This window comes from Poeciliopsis prolifica, unplaced genomic scaffold, assembly GCF_027474105.1.
Source record: "Poeciliopsis prolifica strain line A6 unplaced genomic scaffold, Auburn_PproV2 SCAFFOLD003, whole genome shotgun sequence".
NCBI lineage: Eukaryota > Metazoa > Chordata > Actinopteri > Cyprinodontiformes > Poeciliidae > Poeciliopsis > Poeciliopsis prolifica.
The window spans coordinates 14,218,687-14,240,038 of NW_026562378.1; the positions used below are offsets into that span (position 1 = coordinate 14,218,687).

Sequence of the window (21,352 nt, forward strand, 5' to 3'; positions counted from 1 at the left end):
CATCAGAAGCTTCACACCGCTTGTCTCCTCTGTTCAGATCTTGTCTCTGTGTGGACGTGATGCGTGCAGCAGAGACACCAGCAGCGCCTCCTCTCTTCTCCGTCCACTTCAGCGCAGGTCACATTTTGGCTTAAGGGATAATCCCAGACTCCCACTGTGCATGCGCAAACCCAAAGTGCGCTCGCGCAGGGAGATGAGGTGGGGGGACGCTTCGCTGGTAACTCCAGGACAAAAAAAAAAAAAAAAAAAAAGTAAGTGCGTCTGTTATGCAGGCATCGCCGTCGAACAGCTGCGTGGATGGAGTGACCGAGGTAAGGGGGTTTCTGTGACCGGATAAGTCCGGGTATCTGTCCGTGGAGGGTTTGTTTGTTTGTTTGTTTGTTTGTTTCTGTCCCGTTCCCTGCGGGATTAGACCGCGTTGTCCCGGCTGCTTTTAACCACTGAATGTTCAGTGAGTGAATAATTTATCACGTGAAAAATATTGCAGGCACAAGTCTGAGCTAAGTAGGCAATAAACAAGTATGACACCATATAGGCTTAAATGATGTCGCTTACAATGAGTTGTTGTTGTTGCCCTGCGTGGATAATTGCACCGTGTGGTGACCCACTTGGCAAACACGGCCCCGGGTTGTTCTTATTCTAGTCACAATAAGTTTGCTCCAAAGAGAAAATACGTTCACAGCAGTTTTAGATGCTGCTGTATTCTCCATTTTGATGAAACTATGCTGTGGAAAAAAATGATTAAATAATACATTCATGCTTCCTTGGGAAACTGAGTTGAATTTGCTGCATTGATTAAGAAATACTTTTGGCTTTTTACTCATCAAACCACATCCCTCCTCACCCAGACTCTTAAATCCTTCCTATACCTGCTGCAGATAGAAACAAAAAAATCTGGTTTTCAAAACCTTCTGAATTTGCTTTGTCATTCTGGGTTTTTTTTTTAAATAATTTATGTTGTTATAACTTAATACATTGCATGCTGTCTCATAAATGATAAAGTCAGCCTTGCAAAAGTATTAGCACCCCTTGAACTATTTTTTACTTTTTGTAACCTCATGGTTTACTGCATTTCATTGGGTATTTATTTGAGAGACAAGCTTATATAGAGTTGTTGTTAAGCAGAAATAAAATAATTCTTGATCTCAAAAATGTGTTTTTTTAAAGTAAAAATCTAAAGGTGCTTACCTTCCTTTGGGTTATGCCTCTGCTTTGCAAGTTTAGAGATTAAAATTTTGCACATTCATTTTGGCAAAATAGCTCAAACTCAAACTGGCTTTTTCAACATCTGTGAATTTAAACTTTCAAATACACCTCAGTTTATTGCCGGCTGTTTCAATACATCATTATGTTTAATTTAAAGCATTTTATTGTAATTCTGGGTGTGTGTTATGGATTTCCTCCAGGTGGGTGAACTTCCACAACATTTTCTGTTCAGTTTTCCACTTGAACAGTTGATGTTGCTCCTGTTATGTTGCTCCTGTTTGCTACATTTGGTAAAGGACAGTGCAAATACTATCTGAGGGATAGATCTGGATTACAGTATAGTCATGATCTTGTCCCACATTTTTGTAACCGCGTGATTCCTGGCATCAGATGACAAATGTCAATCCTTTGTTTTTCTGTTTTCAAAGATAGAGTCAGAAACAGATTTACGTTTGTTTTTTATGTTAACTGTAGGTGCAGTGACAGTCTATTTTATGTTTAATTGTTATAGACATGAAAATCAACTATTTTGGACTTTTAAATCAAATAAAGACACAAAGACAGTTTATAACAGATGTAGAATTTGACTGCAGACAAGGCAAAGCTTTATAGTAGCAAAAGTTGGGTAACACTTTGTTTGACGGGTCGTGAATAAGATTGTCATGACGCCGTCATAAACATGACATAACACCTGTCATAAGTCTTCACAGTCATGAAGCCTTCATGTCATATTTATTCACCCATCTGGCCATGTTCATGTCATGTTCAACATGTGTCATGACAGTCTTATTCACAACCCGTCAAATAAAGTGCTACCCAAAAGTTGTGATTGCGATACAGCCTAACAAGTTAATTTGACCGAATATTTGTGAGGGTGCCATAGATCAATAAATATGTGATGCTGTATGTAATTTTTTGACACTGTATATTAAAGAAAAGTCAAAATCCATTAAAGTTTTTTTTTTTTTTTTTTTAAAGGTTTGTCCACCTGTGATGCTACTCTGGAAGGGGACTGAATCCACAGTGATGCTTCAATGTGATGGAAAGGTGTAAATCCAACTCGGCTGCTTCCTCATTTGGCTCCACACACACCTGCCCGCCCTCATGGACAATATTTCCGTTTCTGCATCGAGGACAGGATGACTAACTGTGAGCTGATTGAGCTGAAGGACCTCAGTGTGAACGATTCCATCGAGCTAGCTGCTCCATCCTCACACATCGCCTGTGCCTCGGTCAATCTGTGCCAGCCTGGCGCTGGCCGCGTTGTCCGTCTGGTTGGAGACAGCGTCAGCATTGAGGGACCGGTCCGTCACTTGAGAGAGGGCGCAGTGGGCCATGACTTCCAGCCCTATAGCTACACACACCTCAGCTGGTGTGACCTGTGTGGAGAATTCATCTGGGGTCTCTATAAGCAGAGCTTACGGTGTGCCAGTGAGTACTTCTAATTCTGATCTATTTTAAACCTTAGTCTATTTTAATCTGACCAGCAAAAAGTGTCAGATTTACAGGCTTTGAGCAAATTGAAAGCCTGATGCTTTACATCCTGTTCCTATGTTGTTTCAAAGCTTTTCAGTTATTCTGCTGGAACAGATCCAAACAAATGTATAATTGATGTTTGTAAGTAATGGTTGCTGAATACTGTAGTGTCTGTCTATTTGTGAAGACTAACCTTAGCTTTTTGCTGGTTCTGTTCTATTTCAAACAGTTTTGAAGAAGAATTACTGCCAAAGTCACAATGGAAATGGATGTTTATTGTCATTTTAAGGTGTTTCTGTTTTATTGGTGCCTCAGGATGTTAGATTTCCTCTCCAAACTGTTTAGCCTATCAGTTGGAGGTTCTGGCCTGTTTCATCTTTCAGCTCAGTGTTTTTGTACATATAGGACCCAGGATTGTCTTTGCTTCGCTGTTTTCTTTTACTTCTGGCGTTTCTGTTGTACCGTCAGTCACATTCAGTCTGACTCACAGAGGGGACAGCTTAATGGGACACTCCAGGAACAGATACGCAGATCGGCAAAACCCAAAGTCAAAGCAAAACAGAGGAACCAAAACCACAACTTCTTTTGATATCTGTTTCTCTCCTTCAGACTGCCGCTACACTTGTCACTACCGCTGCCGACCGTTTATCCAGCTGGACTGCAGCACACAGGGGAGCGTGTTAACGGAGAACACAGACTACAGTGAGGACTCCATCGAGACGGACACAAATGTGGTAAAAAGCGACACAACTCGTAAAACAAAACATAATAATGCATGTTGCAAAATAACATTCACCCATCAAATGTTCACGTTTTGCCAGCTAAAAACTTTTCCGTTTTGATGTTAGATGATAAATTAACAAATGGTGGTGCATCACGGTGAAGTGGAAAGAACCTTAAACAGAGTTTTCTATTTTTTCTTTGTAATATGAATTGGAAATGTTTAATTTCTATTCATCAATAATCACCGTTCACTGCTCTCACAGTGTCAGTATTGTTATTGTTTTAATTTCTTAATGAGCTGTATTTTTCATTTACTTTTGAGCAATGTAACTGAGAAAAAGAAAAAAAAGAAAAATGATTATGCTTGAATGACCATGTGGAATGTTAATATGGCAAAGCAGATGGACACCAGCATGTCTGCCTGCTGCTCACCTCCTTTCATTAATGTTTGATATATTAGTGTTATTTGTGTTTTTATAATAATTGACCAGTTTATTTACTGTTTATTTGTCATTAATAAAAAGATGTATTGTCATAAAGTGGTGTTAAACTTGTAAATATACTGTATTTATTTTACTTTGTAATTACCTGCTTTAGTGTTGTCTGTGACTATTTATGCAAACTCAACTTCAGCTCTTTAGTTTTGAGAAACAAACCCAGCATTTGGTTTGTTGAAATCCATCCAGACACTTAAGACGTGTATTTTAAACAAATTAGGTCACTTTCTACGGTTGTGATTAGCCTTTTATTCCCCTGCTGGGATTAGAATGGGGCCTTTTTGAGAAGCCGAGGATACTCTGGATCGAGTAAAACAGGGAATTAAAGTTCAGTTTAAAGCCAATTAAAAAAAAACAGAAACATACACTTCCATATGAAAGAAGTCTTTCTTGTTGCTGTTTTTTCTCTTTTATTGGAAATTGTAAGAAAACTCTATGATACATCAGGTTTAAAATAAAAATACAAAATGTTCAGAAAACAATATCCTAATTCAATAAACTATAAATGAGATTTGATACTCGCCTGTGTGATTACTGGCAGTGAAGGCCACAGAAGCCAAATCTTAAAAGAAATCTAATATTTAGATTTGAGATCATAGTTAATAAATTCATTACTACTGGGGCGAATAAGGTATGCAAAGGGTGTATGAGTTGGTGACTTTCAATTTAAAAATATATTCAGGATTAAATTTTGATGTCCTGATTTATTAGATTTAATTCTTGATAAACGCTTCATTAAAAAGGCAATGAATTAAAAAAATGAATCCTCAAAAGCTTTTTGTGCAGATTAAAAAATAACCTCAAAGTGAAACTTTGGCTCACTGGCTGATTGAAGCAAATCTGACGAAGGATCAGGGTGAGCATCTAGCGAAAATCCTTGCAAATTAGCGGTGATGATATTAAAAAACATACTTGTCCAAATATGTCACAGGAAGAAATAAATCAAGCACTTCATTTTACTTGCAGGGACCAAACTATTATTTACAGGCTTAGATCTTTCTTTCACAGATGTGCAACCTTGAGCCTTCGAAATTGTTATCTGTCTTTCCCATTTTATGTTGATCTCTGTTGCATCCCTCCATTCTTGATTCTTCTCAACCGATTTCCTTGGGCGTAACTGGTTCCAACATTTTCGTCCTTTTCAGGATGACCAGACTGAACAGGGTAAACAAGAGTTAAGTGTTGGTAAGATTCAGCAGAAGGTGAAGGAGTACAACGCTCAGATTAACAACAATCTCTACATGGTGGATGTGAGTCACAGCAAACTTGGTTGTGGTTTGTCCTGGTCCTCTTAGAAAAATGAATAATGTGTAATTATGGGCTTTTAATTATAGCATCGGAATGTTTTTGATACCATTAACAAGCTTCTGGAATACTTGTGGCTGGATTTTTGACTAAATCTTTTGCAAAGTTGGTAGAAGTTCTTTAACTTGGCCGTGTTTATGCAGTTATGTTATTATTATGCCGAGGATCGTTTATGTGAACTTCTGAATAGTTTTTACGTTATATTTTCTGAACTTACAGATTTGTCTCCAGAAATGACACCCTCTAACTCTAGTGAATCTGTATTTCTAACAGAATAAAGACGGGACGTACACCGGTTTCATAAAGGTTCACTTTCAGTTACTCCGCCCCATCACCCTCCCACCTTCTCGGAACCAGAGCTGGACAGAGGAGGACGATCAGCAGGAAATACTGACAAGACGGCGGACATCTTTCTACCTCCCCAGGGACGCAGCAAAGCACCTTCATGTGAGCTCAGAAACCCGAGTGCGAGAAGTCATCGAGGCGTTGCTCAACAAGTTCACTGTGGTCGACAATCCGGCGAAGTTTGCCTTGTTTGAGCGTGTTGAGAAGCAAAGTCAAGGTTGGATTCCTCACACCAGGATTTTATTAAAACAGAGAAGAAAACCATTGATTACATTTTTTGTGCTTTCTTGCAGTGTTCATGCGTAAACTGTCTGATGACGAGCGCCCTCTGTACTTGCGCTTGTGTGCTGGACCCAGTGAATCAGTCCTGAGTCTGGTTTTGAAGGAGAACGAAACAGGGGACGTAAACGTGAGTTTTCTGATCAGACATTAGGATCAGTCAACTCTTTATTTTGTGGGTGTTTTGTGTGCTCTTAAAACAAAATGTCTTTCCTTTGCAGTGGGATGCCTTCAGCTGTCCTGAGCTGAACAACTTTTTGCGAATCTTACAGCGCGAGGAAGAAGAGCATGTGCGGCAGATTGTGAAGCGCTACGCTCATGCCAGAGACATGATAAGGCACGCAATGGCCCGCGTAACTACTCCTGGTTGACCAAGAGTCAACCTTGGAGTTCAATATTAGGAATGACCTTTTCATGCCATGGTAATGGGAAACTTTACAGGTGATGCAAAAGGGAAGGGGAAAGCTCAGGCAATGACAAGTTTTCAGATAATAGTTTGTTAATGAAGCAGGAATACATGTGTTTACATTTAATGTGAGCTACTGAAAGCACCAGACCATGCTGTCTTTTATCACATAATGGCACTTTAATAAAGCTGTGATTTGGAGTTGAGTATGTGTATTTGGATGCAAATTATCTAATAAACTGATCACAATAAATTACAGGTCATGTGATGTTAAGTTCATGATCCTTTCCAAGTGTATGCTTTGCTGCAAAGTTTTCCCTCTCACATTTCTTCTGGGTTTTTTTGTTGTTGTTTTTTTAATTACAACAGTGTTTTACATCATTAATGAACCTTTAGTAAGCATAACTTGAGTAATAAATGCAGATTGTAACTGAGTTCGCAGACTGTAATTAAGGGAAAATCTATCCAAATCAACCTGACGTTTAGAGGAAGAGTATTTCGCCTGTAAACCTGATACATGGATGTGCCACGACAGCTACCGGCGTCTGATGTATCAGGAAGCACACACTCCAAAATGTTCCACTTGTGTTTCATCAGTCTACAGAAATATTTCACAAGTAATGTCACAATGGTTTTTTTCACCAATGTAAGACAAGTCTTTGTGTTATTTTTGGTCAGTAGCGGTTTTTCTCATGGATTCCATTTTTGTCCAGTCTCTTCCCATCTGCTTCCAATTTGGCACGCTTATCTCCTCCTGCAGACATTACTATGAGACACGCATTCTAGAAACAAACAGTCTAACAGTTCGTAAGGATAATGATTAGTGTTTATATAAGTTATTACTTTAACTCATCACATGGAAATAAAATAAACATGCCCAGAAACATAGAAGGAAAAACTTGAGACTATCTTCCTCACAAAGCTAAAGAAGAAGATTGTGGCACTGAATTGAAAGAGGAACTTATTGTCCTGCTTTCATTAACATGGGAATTGCCAACAAATCCTTCCACATCTATAATGAAAAAAAAAACATTCATATAAGTTTTTTGTCATTGATAATTAGATTTCTCTGAATGTATTGATCCCAGCACTCATGTAGAGAATATGACCAATATAGAACCTATAATTTCGTGAGGCAATTATCTTTGTTATAAGAAGAGTACATCAGGATGGAGCTGGTAAAAAGAAGACAGTCTCCGTTTATCCCTCCCGTCCACGCGGTGGCGGTAACGCACAGAACAACACGGGAAAGGGCAGCTGAAGAAGCAGCACCGTTAGCACACACAGCTAATGTGCTAGCTGTTGATGTTCTTTGGTCGTTGGCGATATTGACAACTCATCCGGAAAACGTCACCAGAGGAATATTTGCCTCTGTGAACACAACGCTCTTCCGTTTAGGTAGGTTTGCAGCTACCCTGAAACCACCAGTACTAGCTAAGAAATCAGCTAACGTTAGCTTTCGTCAACGTGGGTGAACATTATGTTGTTTAGAAGCGTGTTGACCTAGTAAATGCTAGAAAGAGAGCGCTGGTGCTCTTTAGATAACAGCGATGGGAGCTCTCAGGTCATAAAATGACATCAAATCCGGCTTACTTACAACAGGGCCAGTCTCTCAACTGTTTTTATAAAGCAGCTGAATAAGTGAGCTACTTCTTTGCCAGTGTTAAAGACTTTTATTTATGTTGTTCATCTTTCTTCGAAGCACGTAACTTGCATTTTGCAACCACATCTTTGCTTAGCAAAGCACAGACAGTTGTCAGTGCTTTGCTTTCTCAACATAATGTGGTTTTCATAGGTTGCATTGTCACGCTTCTTGGGCCGGGTGGGATTTCTTGGCATATTTACAGCAGCACTAATGACTTCCTCTTGTGGTTTTTGTCGTATCCACGAGGAAAATAAATTAGAGTTTTATTACTATGTGCTCTCTGGATTATATTTTGCTTGTTCTTACTATAAATTATGATATATTGACTGGATGCAAAGAGAAACATATAGAAATATATGCCTAACATGTTATTTTTTTTCTTTTCTTGTATGTTTTATTTTAAAAAGATGTAAATTTGAAGTATGATACCTAAAAAACAAAACACTAAAATATATTATCTAAAAATGTTGCACAATATATAACGTATATATTGACATTGCAATATTGCTGTCTGCAATACTCATGTCGCAAAGGACTATTTGAAGAGCAATAATTGTTGATTACTGTATTCCAAGTATTATGAACTTACGTTTCACATATTGATATATTAGTTAACCAGTTGGATAGAGTCTCACAACAGCAGGTGTTCATCTGTCAATGTTGCTGCAAACAACATTGACATTTCATATGAGATGAGAAAGAGAGGAAAGAAAATAGCCAGATGTCACACTGAATATTGTAATCAGAATATTAATCGTTATTATTGTCATTGCAAGAACTAATGTTAGCTTTTGTAGAATACCTTTGAAAATAAGATTTTTATTATTATTATTATTTGTGAACTTATTAACAGTAACATACAAAATATCAGGAAGAAAAAGGAGGGAGGGAACTGTGGAAATACAAAGTGAGATAATCTGCCAACATATGTTTGCTTCCAAATTTTAAAATTATGCAAAAAGAAATAAATTGGTACAAATGTCTTACCAAGTAGTGTGTAAAACAGAAAATCAAAAAATGTTTTTTGGGAAAGGAAAGAAGTAGCAGGAACTAAAATGTTAGGATGGGCAATTTTCCTTTTTATAATTATCAGACACAGGAATGTTGAAAAGAAATGTGTCTCTAATTTATGTTTCAGACCCTAAATATTCACAATATAGTTGAATTTATTACTTTTGCTGTTGTAATTTATTTTTCCTCTGCTGGTTTTCTGAAACTTGTAGTATTAATGTGCAGTTATTTTGTGTTGGAAATTTGGGTTTGAGAAGTGTTCGTGTTTTTAGGCCTCTAACTGGTATGCAAACTCTCCAAAATACATCATTTAAATTTCTGTTCCTTTTTCTTAATTTCCAGTTAAATGTTGACAGTAGTGTCTCTGTGGACTTTTGAGATTTGCTGCATTTGCACTCTTGATAGAAGCAGCATGTGTTTTGCTTCTGTAACTTGAGTTAGTGTCCATATGGTTTTGAATGGACATTCAGTGGCTTGCCTTATTGTGTTTTTATGACCAAACTAGTCACTTTCACTAATCTTTATCTAATCCTTTAGTCTTTAATGGTTCTGTTTTTACAGAATAATTGTGTCCTTGGTGTGCTTTCTGCTTCAAATGAAACATTTCAATCCCCCTTTTTCTTTAGCTTTTCCACGCTGAAGACCCAATTTCAGAACAGTGACTCACCACTGGTTGCCCTGTGACTCAGGGAAAATAATGTGCTGCAGCTGAAGATGGGGGGTAGTGGCTCCAAGTCCAAAGGATTCTGGCCTTTCTCTGGCTCAGGCAGCGGGGATGATGCATCCAAAGATGGAAACGAGCAGACACTGGCAAGAGTACGAAGTTTCCCTGGAGCGACTCCCTTCGTGTTTACCAGACGAAGGTAAATATATGCTTAGTGTCCATAAATGTGAGGATTCATAATAGAGTCATAAACATAAATTTTATAATCAAATTAGAGTATGTGCAAATATTGAGAGTCAATATTCCTTGATTAAAGAGGTCAGTAAGTTGATTTTTTTTAATGATCCGGTATAAATAAGTTAAGCTGAAATTTCCTTTTCTTGCTCTGAGAAACTGATTATGTTTTCATTGCAGTCATGTGTTTGAGATGGAGAAAACAGAAAACTATGTTAATCTCATGAGATCGACTACCAGGCCAATATATGTGTGTATATATTGCCATGTTTTTTTGGCTTTTTTTGCTGCAGCTCTATGTACTTCGATGAGGACGGTGACTTGGCTCACGAGTTCTACGAGGAGACAATTGTGACAAAAAATGGACGTAAAAGAGCCAAACTGAAAAAGGTTCAGAAAAACTTAACACCTCAGGTGAGAGAATGTATTATAATCAAATGAGAATTCACTTGTATGCACTTTAAATTCAACATTCAGACTTTCCCTGACCAATGAAGAATAGTCTTCTTTTCTTTGAAGTCTAATTTGATTCTTATTTTTAATTCTAGGGTCTGTAAATTTAGTGAATAGTGGAGGAGGAAAATACTTTTTTTTGCCTTCCTGCCTTGCCTTGATTATCAAGAGAAAATTGGCCGATTGATTTGTGCATATTTAGTGGACACCAGTTCAGTTGTTGTTGCAAATAACTTAAATTCCCTCTGTGTCCTTTCAGGGAATTGTAAAGCTGGACTTCCCGTGCATCCATGTAGATTTCCCCGTTATCCTGTGTGAAGCCTGACAGTCCTTGAGGAACTCGAATGAGCCGCTGAGTCAGCTCCGACCCGGTTTTCTTCTCTTTCTTTCGCCCTGCAAATGGAAGCCGGAAACATCTCTCAATAACGTGATCTCCTAAATTATCTGAAGCCTCTGTGTGGAGCAGCTGATGCATTTTGTGCCAAGCCTCTGCATGTGGCCTGTTTGTGGCTTGTGTGCAGTGAGACACGGGATGGACTGCCAGTTGGGATGGAGAGGAAAAGCTGAATTCTCTCATTTCATGGAGTTATTGGCTTGTGTGCATGTCAGTGTGAATGCGTGCAGACAAAGAATTAAGAGTTCTAATTTTTTTTTTTTTTGCTGCAGGTTGTTTTCTTGTATGATTCATTAAACTCAATGAGTTTAGAGTAAAATCAGTACTTATTATGGTCTTATCTAAAATGGGAAACCTGTCTGTGCACATTTTATTTTATTTTATTTTGTTTTTGACACTTGCCAAGTTGGACTTGTCTTGCTTTGTTTTGCATGAAGCAGGAGGTTTGGGCTTTGTGAGTAGGCAATCAGTAGCCACCCAAACTAATCTAAGGAAGGATTGATATCATGTTGTAACATTTGAAGGACTTGTTTCAGTGACTACACATGTACACAACAGCATTGAGTTAAATAGGAGATCCTGTTTTTTTCCTTTGCTGGTTTGGCAGGATGTATTTCACATTTAATTTATTAAAACAATTTTTTTAATTACAAAATCAGGTGTTGGTCTGTCATGTTTCTGTTTTTAAACGACTAAATCTCAAAAGGTTATAATGATATTGAGAAATCTATGCATTTCATTCATTCCTTTTATCAAGAGAATCTTATGTGTTAATTTATTACACAGTCATATATCCCAAGCATTTTTTTCCACTAATTCTGAGGATTATGACTTATAGTTCATGAAAAGTATGTCTATATACTTCAGTATTTACAGTTTTTTTTTGTTTGTCTGGGTTTTCATGAACTACTGCATCAATGTAAAGTGGCACAGAGACGATCGGATTTCTTAAATAACTTTCAGTTCATCTGCAGTGTCGGGTTTGGTGTTTCTTGCGGTTTCTCTTGACAAAGCACCATAGATTCTCCATGAGGTTCTGGTCAGGGAAGTTTGTTGGCCCATCCTGCACAGCCATGGTGTTTTAATGACCATGTCCATTAAAACAAATTTTGGTACTTTTGGGAGTGTGAGCAGGTCCTAACTTCTGCTGGAAGATGAAATCAGCACCTCCATCATGGCCATCATGAGAAAGAAGCATCAGGCGCTCTTCATCTCCCTGATTGGTGTCTACCCTGACTTTGGACCTAATGAAACACAATGGGTCAACTCCAGGAGATGACATTACTCCCTAAATAATACCTGACTGTAGAAACTTAACACTGGAACTCAAACAACTTTCCATGCTTTGTCCAAACTGGGATCTTACTTTCCCATTGAAATGCAAAATTTACTTTCAATTTGTAAATAGGACATTGAATCTCTGAACAGAAGTCCAGACCTTTTTCTCTTTAGTTTATGAAAGAATCTAACATTTCTCTGGTTAACAAGTGTTTTTATGTGCTTGTCTTTACAAGTATGACTGTGCTAATCCCTGTCGCTGGTGCAGCTTTTCCTACCCCATGTTTTCCTTCCACTGAGCTTTCTGTGAATATGCTGCAGCACCCTGTTGACAGCCAGCCAGCTTACTAAGGAATTATGTTTTTGTGACTCACCCTCCCTAAAACGGTCATAACAGCTGTTTCCTGAAGGTTGTGGAGGCAATGATGTATTTGTATTTCAAAATTCTTTCATTGATCTGGCCCATAAGTCATTATTGTCAATGTCATGACTTTCATATATATATATATATATATATATATATATATAAATCCAGATAGATAGAGATAATTTCTGAATTTAATTACTGAAATAAGCTTCCCAATGATCAAATTTTTTGAGACGCACATCTAAATTTATGTTCAAAGGGTTAAACATTACAGCATATTTACTTAACAGTCATTTCCATTGGGAGCACACAAATATCTTTTTACACTAAAAATCTTTAATGCACTTTTTCATAAAAGTTCAAATAAACATCATTATGCATAGTGTGATCCATGTGGTTAGTTTTATTTTTGGCCCAGTAGTAAATTTGGTGAACTTTGCGAAGTCGTCAATGATTTATAACAACAGAACTCAGCATTTTTGGAAATGGGTTTAAAACAATCAACAAGCATCAGGCGCTGGACCTGCAGTGAAAACAACACTTTTGACCTCCAGCTGAAGGGGGAAATTGCTGAGGTAAACCACTGTGTGCATAAGCTTCTGCTAACAAGGTCTGGATGAATTTAAGAGGGAACTTCGGGCCTCCTGTGCTCGATATGGGAGAGACTTCTACAATGCTGGCTGATATTGCTCTCCCTAAAAGATAAGACGTGATTTTTGCAAAGATACACTTCAGATAATTAATTCTTTGAACTGATCTTACTTTTCATGAGCCTTTTGCTTTATTCACTGATATTGGGTGATTATGACTTTATGACTTGGGGAAGATGTGAGTGTGCTATTATGCTTCCTTGTTTATTTTCTGACAGCTGAAATAACAGAGTTTTCGTTTCGTTAAAAATGGCTCGGGGAAATCACCCATCCTGGCTTTGCTGACCAATATATGGACATCTGAGGAATGGAATCAGGTTTTATTTGAAAGCATCCACTCATAGAGGTTTTGAGCTCATGTACCTGAAAAAGGATCAAATCAGCAATGAGTTTTGTCCATGTTTTGTTCAAGTTGGACTCAAATGAAGACGTGGAACAGAGGCAAGCCGTTCTCAACCTATTTAATATTGCTCCAATAAAAAAACTAAAACTTTTATGCTTTAGTCAAAAACCTATATGGTTTTTATTGGGATTTTCTGTGCTAGACCAACACAAATCAGGGCATACTTAAAAATTATACAATGTTACTTATTTTCTTTTCACAAATTTAAATTCTTAAAAAGTGTGCTATCCATTTGTTTTCATGGCTTATTTATCCTAAAGATAATATTGGAGAACAAAAATAGCCTCTTTCAGATCAAGGAATATGACACGTGTGGAAACACAAAAGCAGAGTTACAACTCGATGGTTTGGATAAAAGTCTAGCCTTATTTTATCAAAGTCAAATCAAAGCCAATTGAGAATCTGTAAAAAGACTTTAATTTCAGTTTCTCTCCTTCCTGTGTAACTAAGCTGGTTTATTTGAGACTGTTCCTTGGCAAAATAAAAATACATAAAAAATATCCAAGGGGTACAAAATACAGATGGACATTAAATATTACTTATACCTGATCAAATTGAAAAGCATGTCTGTTTAAATGATTCAGAGACAGACTCTCCCACAGGAAGTAAAGTGCAACTTTTATTGATGGTATAACAAAAGCTTAACCTCTCCAAAATTAAGCGGTATACATCTCCTGGAAAACAATCTAAAATAATGCTCTGTTTTTATTTATTTATTTATTTTTAAATAAAATTAAGCCAACATGATCTCAGATAAACCAAACAAAACTCACTGCACTGATATTGATTTCACTAACTAAACCAAAATACAAAGGGAGGGCATGAAAAATTTCCCTCCAATTTAAGACTAAAGATTTCTTTTCTAGAATGTCATCATAAGTAAAGTACGAATCAAGGGTGGACTTACTTACACCTATGGCTAACAGTGAAATGTAAGTGATGATGTTATAGTTTTCTTTTGCATGTTTGTAGAGGTCAAAGAGAGGAGGAGTTTCCTGAGTATTTAAACAGCATGGTGAAGGGTTTCAGGGCAGAAGGAGTTTCTTTTTGACAGAGCAGCCTCAACTGTATTTATGTGCTGTAGACAGTAAACAACTCTTCATCTTGACTGAGTTTCTTCAGAGGCTTAAAGAGGAACGTGTTGCTGGTAAGACACATGATCATGACTTCACTTCAAATTATCTAATTAAATCTACAGTCAGGGTTTTTAGGCAGTCGTGCAAACTATCAGTCACTGTCAGTCCTCAGTGTGCAGCTTGCAATTTTAGCAATGACCTTTTATGACTTGAGCTCTCCTTGTGAAGGGAGTCAATGACTTTCTATTGGACAACTGTCAAATCAGCAGTCTTCCCCGCAATTCTTTGGTCAATAACATAGCAATTATCTACTTAAATTACTTTTTGTCAACTGTTTTCTAAGTCGTAAACTCTCATAATATAAATTAACTATTGGAAATATATGAGTCTGTGTGTAATAAATCTATACAATCAACACAATTTCAGCTTTTTAATTAAATATCTGAAGTAAATGAACTTTTTGATTATATTTTGAATTTGTGAGATGCACCTGTATCAATACATTTGTCCTGTAAGATTTTGGAATTGCCAAAGATAATTAAGAAAAAAAAACTTGACAGTCTTGTAAAAATAAAAAGTTATTTCTTCTGTCTTTGCTTTTTAATTTCATACTGAAAGGTGTTAAAAGGTTAAGGGGGCAATTTTATGTAAAATCAACTTTTAAACAAATATTATCAAAGGAAGATAACCTGATAAAAAACACATATGCAACAATGATGTTTTCAGCTGTTCACTGGAATGTAAGTCAACTAAATCGAATATAGGAAAAGTAAATCTTCTTAAACCAAAAACTCTGGTGCCATCAAGTATATGTAAAAACTGGCAATCAGTCTTGATTTCTGTGAGTTTTGACCCTTTTCTTCTCTGCAAAAGTGTTTTTATTCAGTCACAAAGGCAACCTGTTTAAGATTATACCACAGCCAAAGACACTTCAAAGACATCTGGATGCTTTCCCGTGGAAGTGAAACGTGTCTTTGTGTTCTTTTTAGTCACCTGTGGATTTGGTCTTGGAACTTTCCCATGGTTCTCATTTGTTCCCAGTCTCTATATATTTTTTGATGTTCCAGCAATTTTGTTTGGCAGATCAACAGCGGTGGGAAGGTTCACCGCTATTCCATGTTTTCTCAATTTGTGGATGATGATTCAAACTGTGGTTTACTGGAAAACTAAAGCCTAAGAAATCCCTTTTTAACCCCTTAGATATCAATAGCTGCATACGATCCACAGCGGAAGACTATAGAGAGCCATGGCTGCAGTTTCAGGAGAAGGGGGAATAAAATAAAATGAATGTCAGCCTGTTCTGTAGCTTATACATATTCTTTGTTTCAAAACAAAGAAAGTCAACAAGCAGAAACTAGTTTTGGTTGATGTGTTAAAAAATGAAGACAACAAGCAAAACCCACTTTTTGTTGAAACTGGCCTGGGAATGTACCAGGAAAACCTGTTTCTGAGGTAGCAAATGGAACAAACCAAATATTTTGATTCCGGGGGGAGGGGTGCCGTGCTGTCACTAGGACCCAGCTCCATCCGTATATTAATAACTAGAAAAAATTATTATCATTACATTAGATTACAGCTTAAAACATATATTTAAGATATATGTTTTGTACTTAATATAAAAAAACTTTAAATGAAATCCAAACCTCCCCCCCCCCACAAAAGCAGCTACATACGCGGGTCTGTTGTTGCTCAACGTTTACAGTCTCTCCCCATCCCTCCTGTCCTCATTCCTCTGGCTGACTTTTCTGTTTCCTTCAAATGGCTTAAACGGACTATGCCTGCTGCTTCTCACATGGCTGGGAGGTGGAAAACTAACTTAACAGACGGTTTCATGAGTGGACTACGTGAACAGAGCAGGTCAGTGTGAAGTAAGGGGGAAGAAACTCGTTAGCTAAGTTAGCATCGCAGCTGTTAGTTTCATTGAAACTTTGAGCTAATGTGGCTAAGTGAGCTGTTAGCAGTCTGCTAACTCTGCCAGCAAGTTTTACATTTATACGGAAGCCGAATAAATGGTGGAAATTTGGTCGACCTTTAATATTTTAGAATTATTCTAGTAAATTTGGTAGGTTTAGTACAATAACACCCTATTTTGTATGCATTATATAGTTGAAATAATGGTCAGAACAAAGATTTTTCTGTATAAATGTTGTGTTTTATACTAATTTTCCAGCTTTTCTTTGTGTCTTTTGGAAACAGAGGAGTGAAGGTGAGCAGGGACCACCATGGAGACTGTATTCCCCTGTTTCCTCTCTGCAGTTGACCGACTGCCCTGGTTTCTCCTTGCACTGTTTACATCATGGATAGTCCTGGGTTCAGCAGACACAAAGCAGACAAGATGGCCATTATACTCTCAGAAGCCAGTTCTCCTCGTGTGGAACGCTCCCACTCAAGAGTGTGGGACACGACGAGGTGTTACGTTATCATTAGACCTTTTTGACATAGTGGCAACCCCCAATGAAGGCTTTGTCCGGCAGAATCTCACAATGTTCTATAAGGAACGCCTCGGGCTTTATCCCTATTATGATGCTGAAGACACGCCAGTGAATGGGGGCATTCCACAACGTGTCAGTCTCTCTCAGCACTATGAAAGGATGCCTCAGGGTCTTGACAAATACATACCAGACCACCAGGCTAAAGGTCTGTCTGTCATTGACTGGGAGGAATGGCGCCCCTTGTGGATCCGAAACTGGGATGCCAAAGATGTCTATAGAAGAAAATCACGTGAACTGGTGGCCGAAAAGAACCTTAAGTGGACTCCAGAGCAAGTGGGGAATGTTGCGAAACAAGAATTTGAACTTTCGGCTCGCAAATTCATGCTGGAGACCCTGAGACAGGCTAAAAATTTAAGACCGAATCAGCTGTGGGGCTTCTACCTGTTTCCTGATTGTTACAACCATGACTACAAAGGGGGGCTGAAAAACTACACAGGACGTTGTCCTGCTATTGAGATTGAGCGCAATGATCAACTGAACTGGCTGTGGATTGAATGCACTGCCCTTTTTCCCTCCATATACATGGGTTCCATCCTGCGCTCCACTGATCATGGACGCCTGTTTGTCCAGAACAGGCTGAAGGAGGCAATGCGCCTTGCATCGGTTGGGGATGGGTTGGCACGTCCTGTTTTTGTTTATACCCGACCCACTTACAATAGTGAGATGACCCTTTTAACTGAGGTTGGTGGATTGGAGGAAATATTACTGTTGTAAACTGTTATTTTAGTAATCAAGTAATCTTTTATAATTATATAATTATAATCATTTACAATTTGAACCAAGGCTATGTATGTGAGAGAGAGAGGGCAATCACTGAAATATTTTTATTTAAAAAAGACAAATAGTTTGGAGTTGATCTTTAAAGTTGCCTGTAACATTTAATATTTGCAATTAGCTTATTAAGGTTGGACTTTACTATAAAAAAAAATCTAAATTTGGTGTGTATTTCTAGAGAACGTGGTTCCTTACCTAAACTGAGATTTCCAAAAGTTTGCCTGCTTGTCTAAATCCAGCATGCTACATGACAAACTGAGGCTGAACGTTTAAAAAGATAAAACAGAGAAGCGGCAATATGCTTGTTCTTCTTGGTATCTCCAGAATCATCTCTCAAGTCAATTTACTTCCTTGATAATTGAACAAAATGCCCCATGGGGTTTATAAATTGATGTAACAAGGGTGAATGTGAAAACCAAACTAAAGAAATAAGTGTCACCTGGTGAAGTCCAGCGGTCTGTCGTTTTAAAAAAAACAACTTATACTTTAGCTCAGATCCCTTTGAAGAGTTAAATAGTTATTTAATTTACACCTGCTGATTCAAGTTTACTGGCCAGGTTTGTGCATGTCAAAGAATTTGGCTTCTATTCCTATTGTGCAGACATTTTACATGTAATTATGCTAATATGGTGGGAACTTAAGTTAACATATTGATTGTGATAAGTTAGATAAAAAAATGTTTAACAAGATAAACAAAATACCTCCACCAGATTATTATTTTTCTGAGACATTCATGTAAACCACAATAATTACTAATATGTTTGGGTTTGGTTTTTTTTTTTCATGTTTTTGTCCATAAAATAGCTATTATTTAAACCATCATATATTTAACTGTTAGTTGTAGTTACATTTAGAATCCACAGCTCTATTTGTAACTAGATCTCAGATTCTCTATAATACATCTTATACAACTAAAGTATTCATACACATCCTTTGCAGAGAGATTTGGTCTCCACCATTGGCGAGAGCGTTGCAATGGGAGCTGCAGGAGTGATCTTCTGGGGGGACACCTCCTACGCAAGTAGTGTAAGAGAAATACTTTTCCTAGTCCTCTCATGTTGTTTAGGCTGCTGTTATGTATTTTTGAGTTAATATCTGTCCTCTGTGCTGCAGACCAGCTGCTCTAACTTGAATAACTATCTGCTGGGACCGCTGGGCCGGTACCTCCTCAATGTGACCACAGCAGCAGAGCAGTGCAGCCAGAAATTGTGCAAATTTCACGGTCGCTGTCTTCGCCGAGCACCAGACAGCGACGCGTATCTGCACCTCAGCCCCTCCACTCACAAGATCACAAGTCAGAGCGGAAAGTTGGAGGTCACGGGATCCCCGGGCCAAGCAGAGCTGAAGACCTTCCGTCAACACTTCAAGTGCCAGTGCTACAGTGGGTACAGGGGTGAAGGCTGTGAGCAGAGAGCAAGAGGGCAGAATAGAGCCGCCTCTGTTTTAGGGACGTGGCCTCCCTGCTTTCTGCTCCCACTCGGACTTCTCTCACTGCTTCATTGAGGAAACCAGGAAACCAAACTATTCTCTGGTTCTGCCAACACCGAAAGGGAACGTTTTGGTTTTCTGGCCTGAAAACAAAAATTAACTGTGTTGTGGAAGCATCGCTTCGGGAGCAGCGGATGCTCAGTGCGGAAATTCAGACGTTTCTATGGTAACAGGTTTGTATTTCATTTCACATTGAACTAAAACTACAGCGTGTGTTTTCTGGAAAGTATTGTTTTTGTATTTATTTTATAGTAAACATAATGGGTCAATTAAAATGTTAAAACTGGAAACATGGATTTATATTTCACTTGCGTATATTGTTGAAACTTCAGATGTATCATAAAATCTTAATTGCAGGGAAGGACTTGATGAATCAACCTTTAAGTTGTAATGGAGCCTTAAACAACGTATAAAATATTATACCATCTTAAACCTCTCACATCCGTAAAGAAACAGTGTAGCTGGACCTTCCTGTTTCATTCCAGATTTATGCCTTAACATGGCTAGAAAATGCTCTGCTTATGGCTGCATTTTGTGTTAAATGTCATGTTTTTTTACAGTAACATTCAGCTTGATACCGTATATTGTACAGTTTATGAATTACACTAATGTCTTAATGTTGTTTACGGTCAATGAATGAAATATCCAAACATTGGGATATTTATAATTTAATACATTATATTGCAATATTTAATATTAGAATATTACATCATACCAAAACAAAAAACATTTTAAAAGAAATGTTGACTTTATAAAATGAATTGTTCAATATCTGTTTTTGTTGTTTTCACAAAGTAATTTTAATCAGAAAAAAGCCTAATTAGAATGCAGACTCAAATGTATTTGATTTGAACAAAATTTTATTGAAAGATTATTTTGAATTATTACAATGAATTATTTTACACTTGTCTTAACTAACAAGCCAAAAATATGGGACCATGGCATTCAACTAATATCACTAATGATTTTTATCATTTTTAGTTTCTTCATAAAAAGTTTTAGCTATTAGAATGAAAACATGATATCAATATTTGGGACTTTTTTATTTATTTAAAAAAAAATTTAAAGGTCACTTGGTTTCACAGTCATTTTTTTTATCAGTTGATTTTTCATCTATAAACCAATTTAAAGATGAAAAAATTTGTTTTTTTTTTCTGATTAAAGGAGATTGGCTGACTGAACAGTTTCAGATTTCAATTAAACAAAACAATTGTTTTGTTTATGTAGCCATTTTTAAACCTGCACTTTAAATACTTATTCTCTTGGTACATTGAGCTTCTGTCATGTACTTCCATTTGTGAAAGGTTGTGTCTTGGTGTATGGCAGTCTTAGGCTTCTGTCAGTGGAGAGCAGTACTAGCTGTTTTCTCCAGAATTGTTCCATGTTTGAATTATTTTCCACTGTGAATGTTGTCCAAAAACAAATGGGTAAACGATTGTTGTACATTTCTTAAGCATTTCTGTTTTATTGTTTTAAGAGGCATGAGTACGATTTTGAACACTCTGTGCCACTCTGTTTTATTAGCAGCTTTGCCTCGGTATTTATAAGATTTACTATAAATATAAAATCTATTTTGCAAAGATTTACTGCTGTTTTTTTATATATTGCATCTGCCAAAATCAAGAAGCTATCTTAAACCTTTCATGTTCATATTTTATGCTGGAGAATTTCATTATTAAAATTATGACTTCATGATAAGCTATCTGTCCCCTGTTTCCTAAATACAAACATAAATATATATCTAACTTTAGAAACATTTAAACGTGGCAGACCGATCTTTAAAAAGGATTTTTTTTAAAGATCGGAGCACACAGGTTTTTCTCTTGCTAAGACAAAGTTGTGCATGCTCTAATAACTAAGTTCCATTGCATGGAATATAGATGCACAGTTATCAGTCCCAAAGAGCTTTATTTAAAAAATCTTTCTGTATCATATTGTATCAGAAAACCAGGTGGAAAGTTAGGCTCACAGCCTAGGAGCAGGGTTCAATCTTTGTATGAGAAGAGAAATAATGCGGATTACCTTAAAGGAGGAGTTTGTTAGGAATGTTCTTTAGGTAAAAAGAGTGTCAGGCAAGTCAAGTCAAAAGTTAGAAATTGAAGGTGTGATGTTTAATGTTGTTGGTGACTATGCACCACAGACAGGTTGTGAGTTAGAAGAGAAGGAGAAATTCTGGAGTGAGTTGT

At 37.3% G+C, this 21,352-nt stretch overlaps 3 protein-coding genes across 3 annotated transcripts; all 3 read left to right on the plus strand.

Annotated features, from left to right (window-relative positions):
• Positions 1 to 230: 230 nt before the first annotated feature.
• Positions 231 to 6,495, plus strand: rassf1 (Ras association domain family member 1). The gene is made up of 7 exons (XM_055021199.1): positions 231 to 311; positions 2,185 to 2,637; positions 3,292 to 3,416; positions 5,048 to 5,152; positions 5,481 to 5,769; positions 5,846 to 5,961; positions 6,053 to 6,495. The coding sequence occupies exons 2-7, from the start codon at positions 2,346 to 2,348 to the stop codon at positions 6,200 to 6,202; spliced, it is 1,077 nt and encodes a 358-aa protein (XP_054877174.1). The 5' UTR covers positions 231 to 311; positions 2,185 to 2,345; the 3' UTR covers positions 6,203 to 6,495.
• Positions 6,496 to 7,489: 994 nt separating this feature from the next.
• Positions 7,490 to 11,293, plus strand: tusc2b (tumor suppressor 2, mitochondrial calcium regulator b). The gene is made up of 4 exons (XM_055021373.1): positions 7,490 to 7,635; positions 9,520 to 9,756; positions 10,085 to 10,205; positions 10,504 to 11,293. Exons 2-4 carry the CDS (start codon positions 9,608 to 9,610, stop codon positions 10,567 to 10,569), a joined length of 336 nt encoding a protein of 111 aa, XP_054877348.1. The 5' UTR covers positions 7,490 to 7,635; positions 9,520 to 9,607; the 3' UTR covers positions 10,570 to 11,293.
• Positions 11,294 to 16,111: 4,818 nt separating this feature from the next.
• hyal2b (hyaluronidase 2b) lies at positions 16,112 to 20,864 on the plus strand. The gene is made up of 4 exons (XM_055026598.1): positions 16,112 to 16,269; positions 16,609 to 17,585; positions 18,618 to 18,704; positions 18,792 to 20,864. Exons 2-4 carry the CDS (start codon positions 16,635 to 16,637, stop codon positions 19,179 to 19,181), a joined length of 1,428 nt encoding a protein of 475 aa, XP_054882573.1. The 5' UTR covers positions 16,112 to 16,269; positions 16,609 to 16,634; the 3' UTR covers positions 19,182 to 20,864.
• The last annotated feature ends 488 nt before the right edge of the window (positions 20,865 to 21,352 follow it).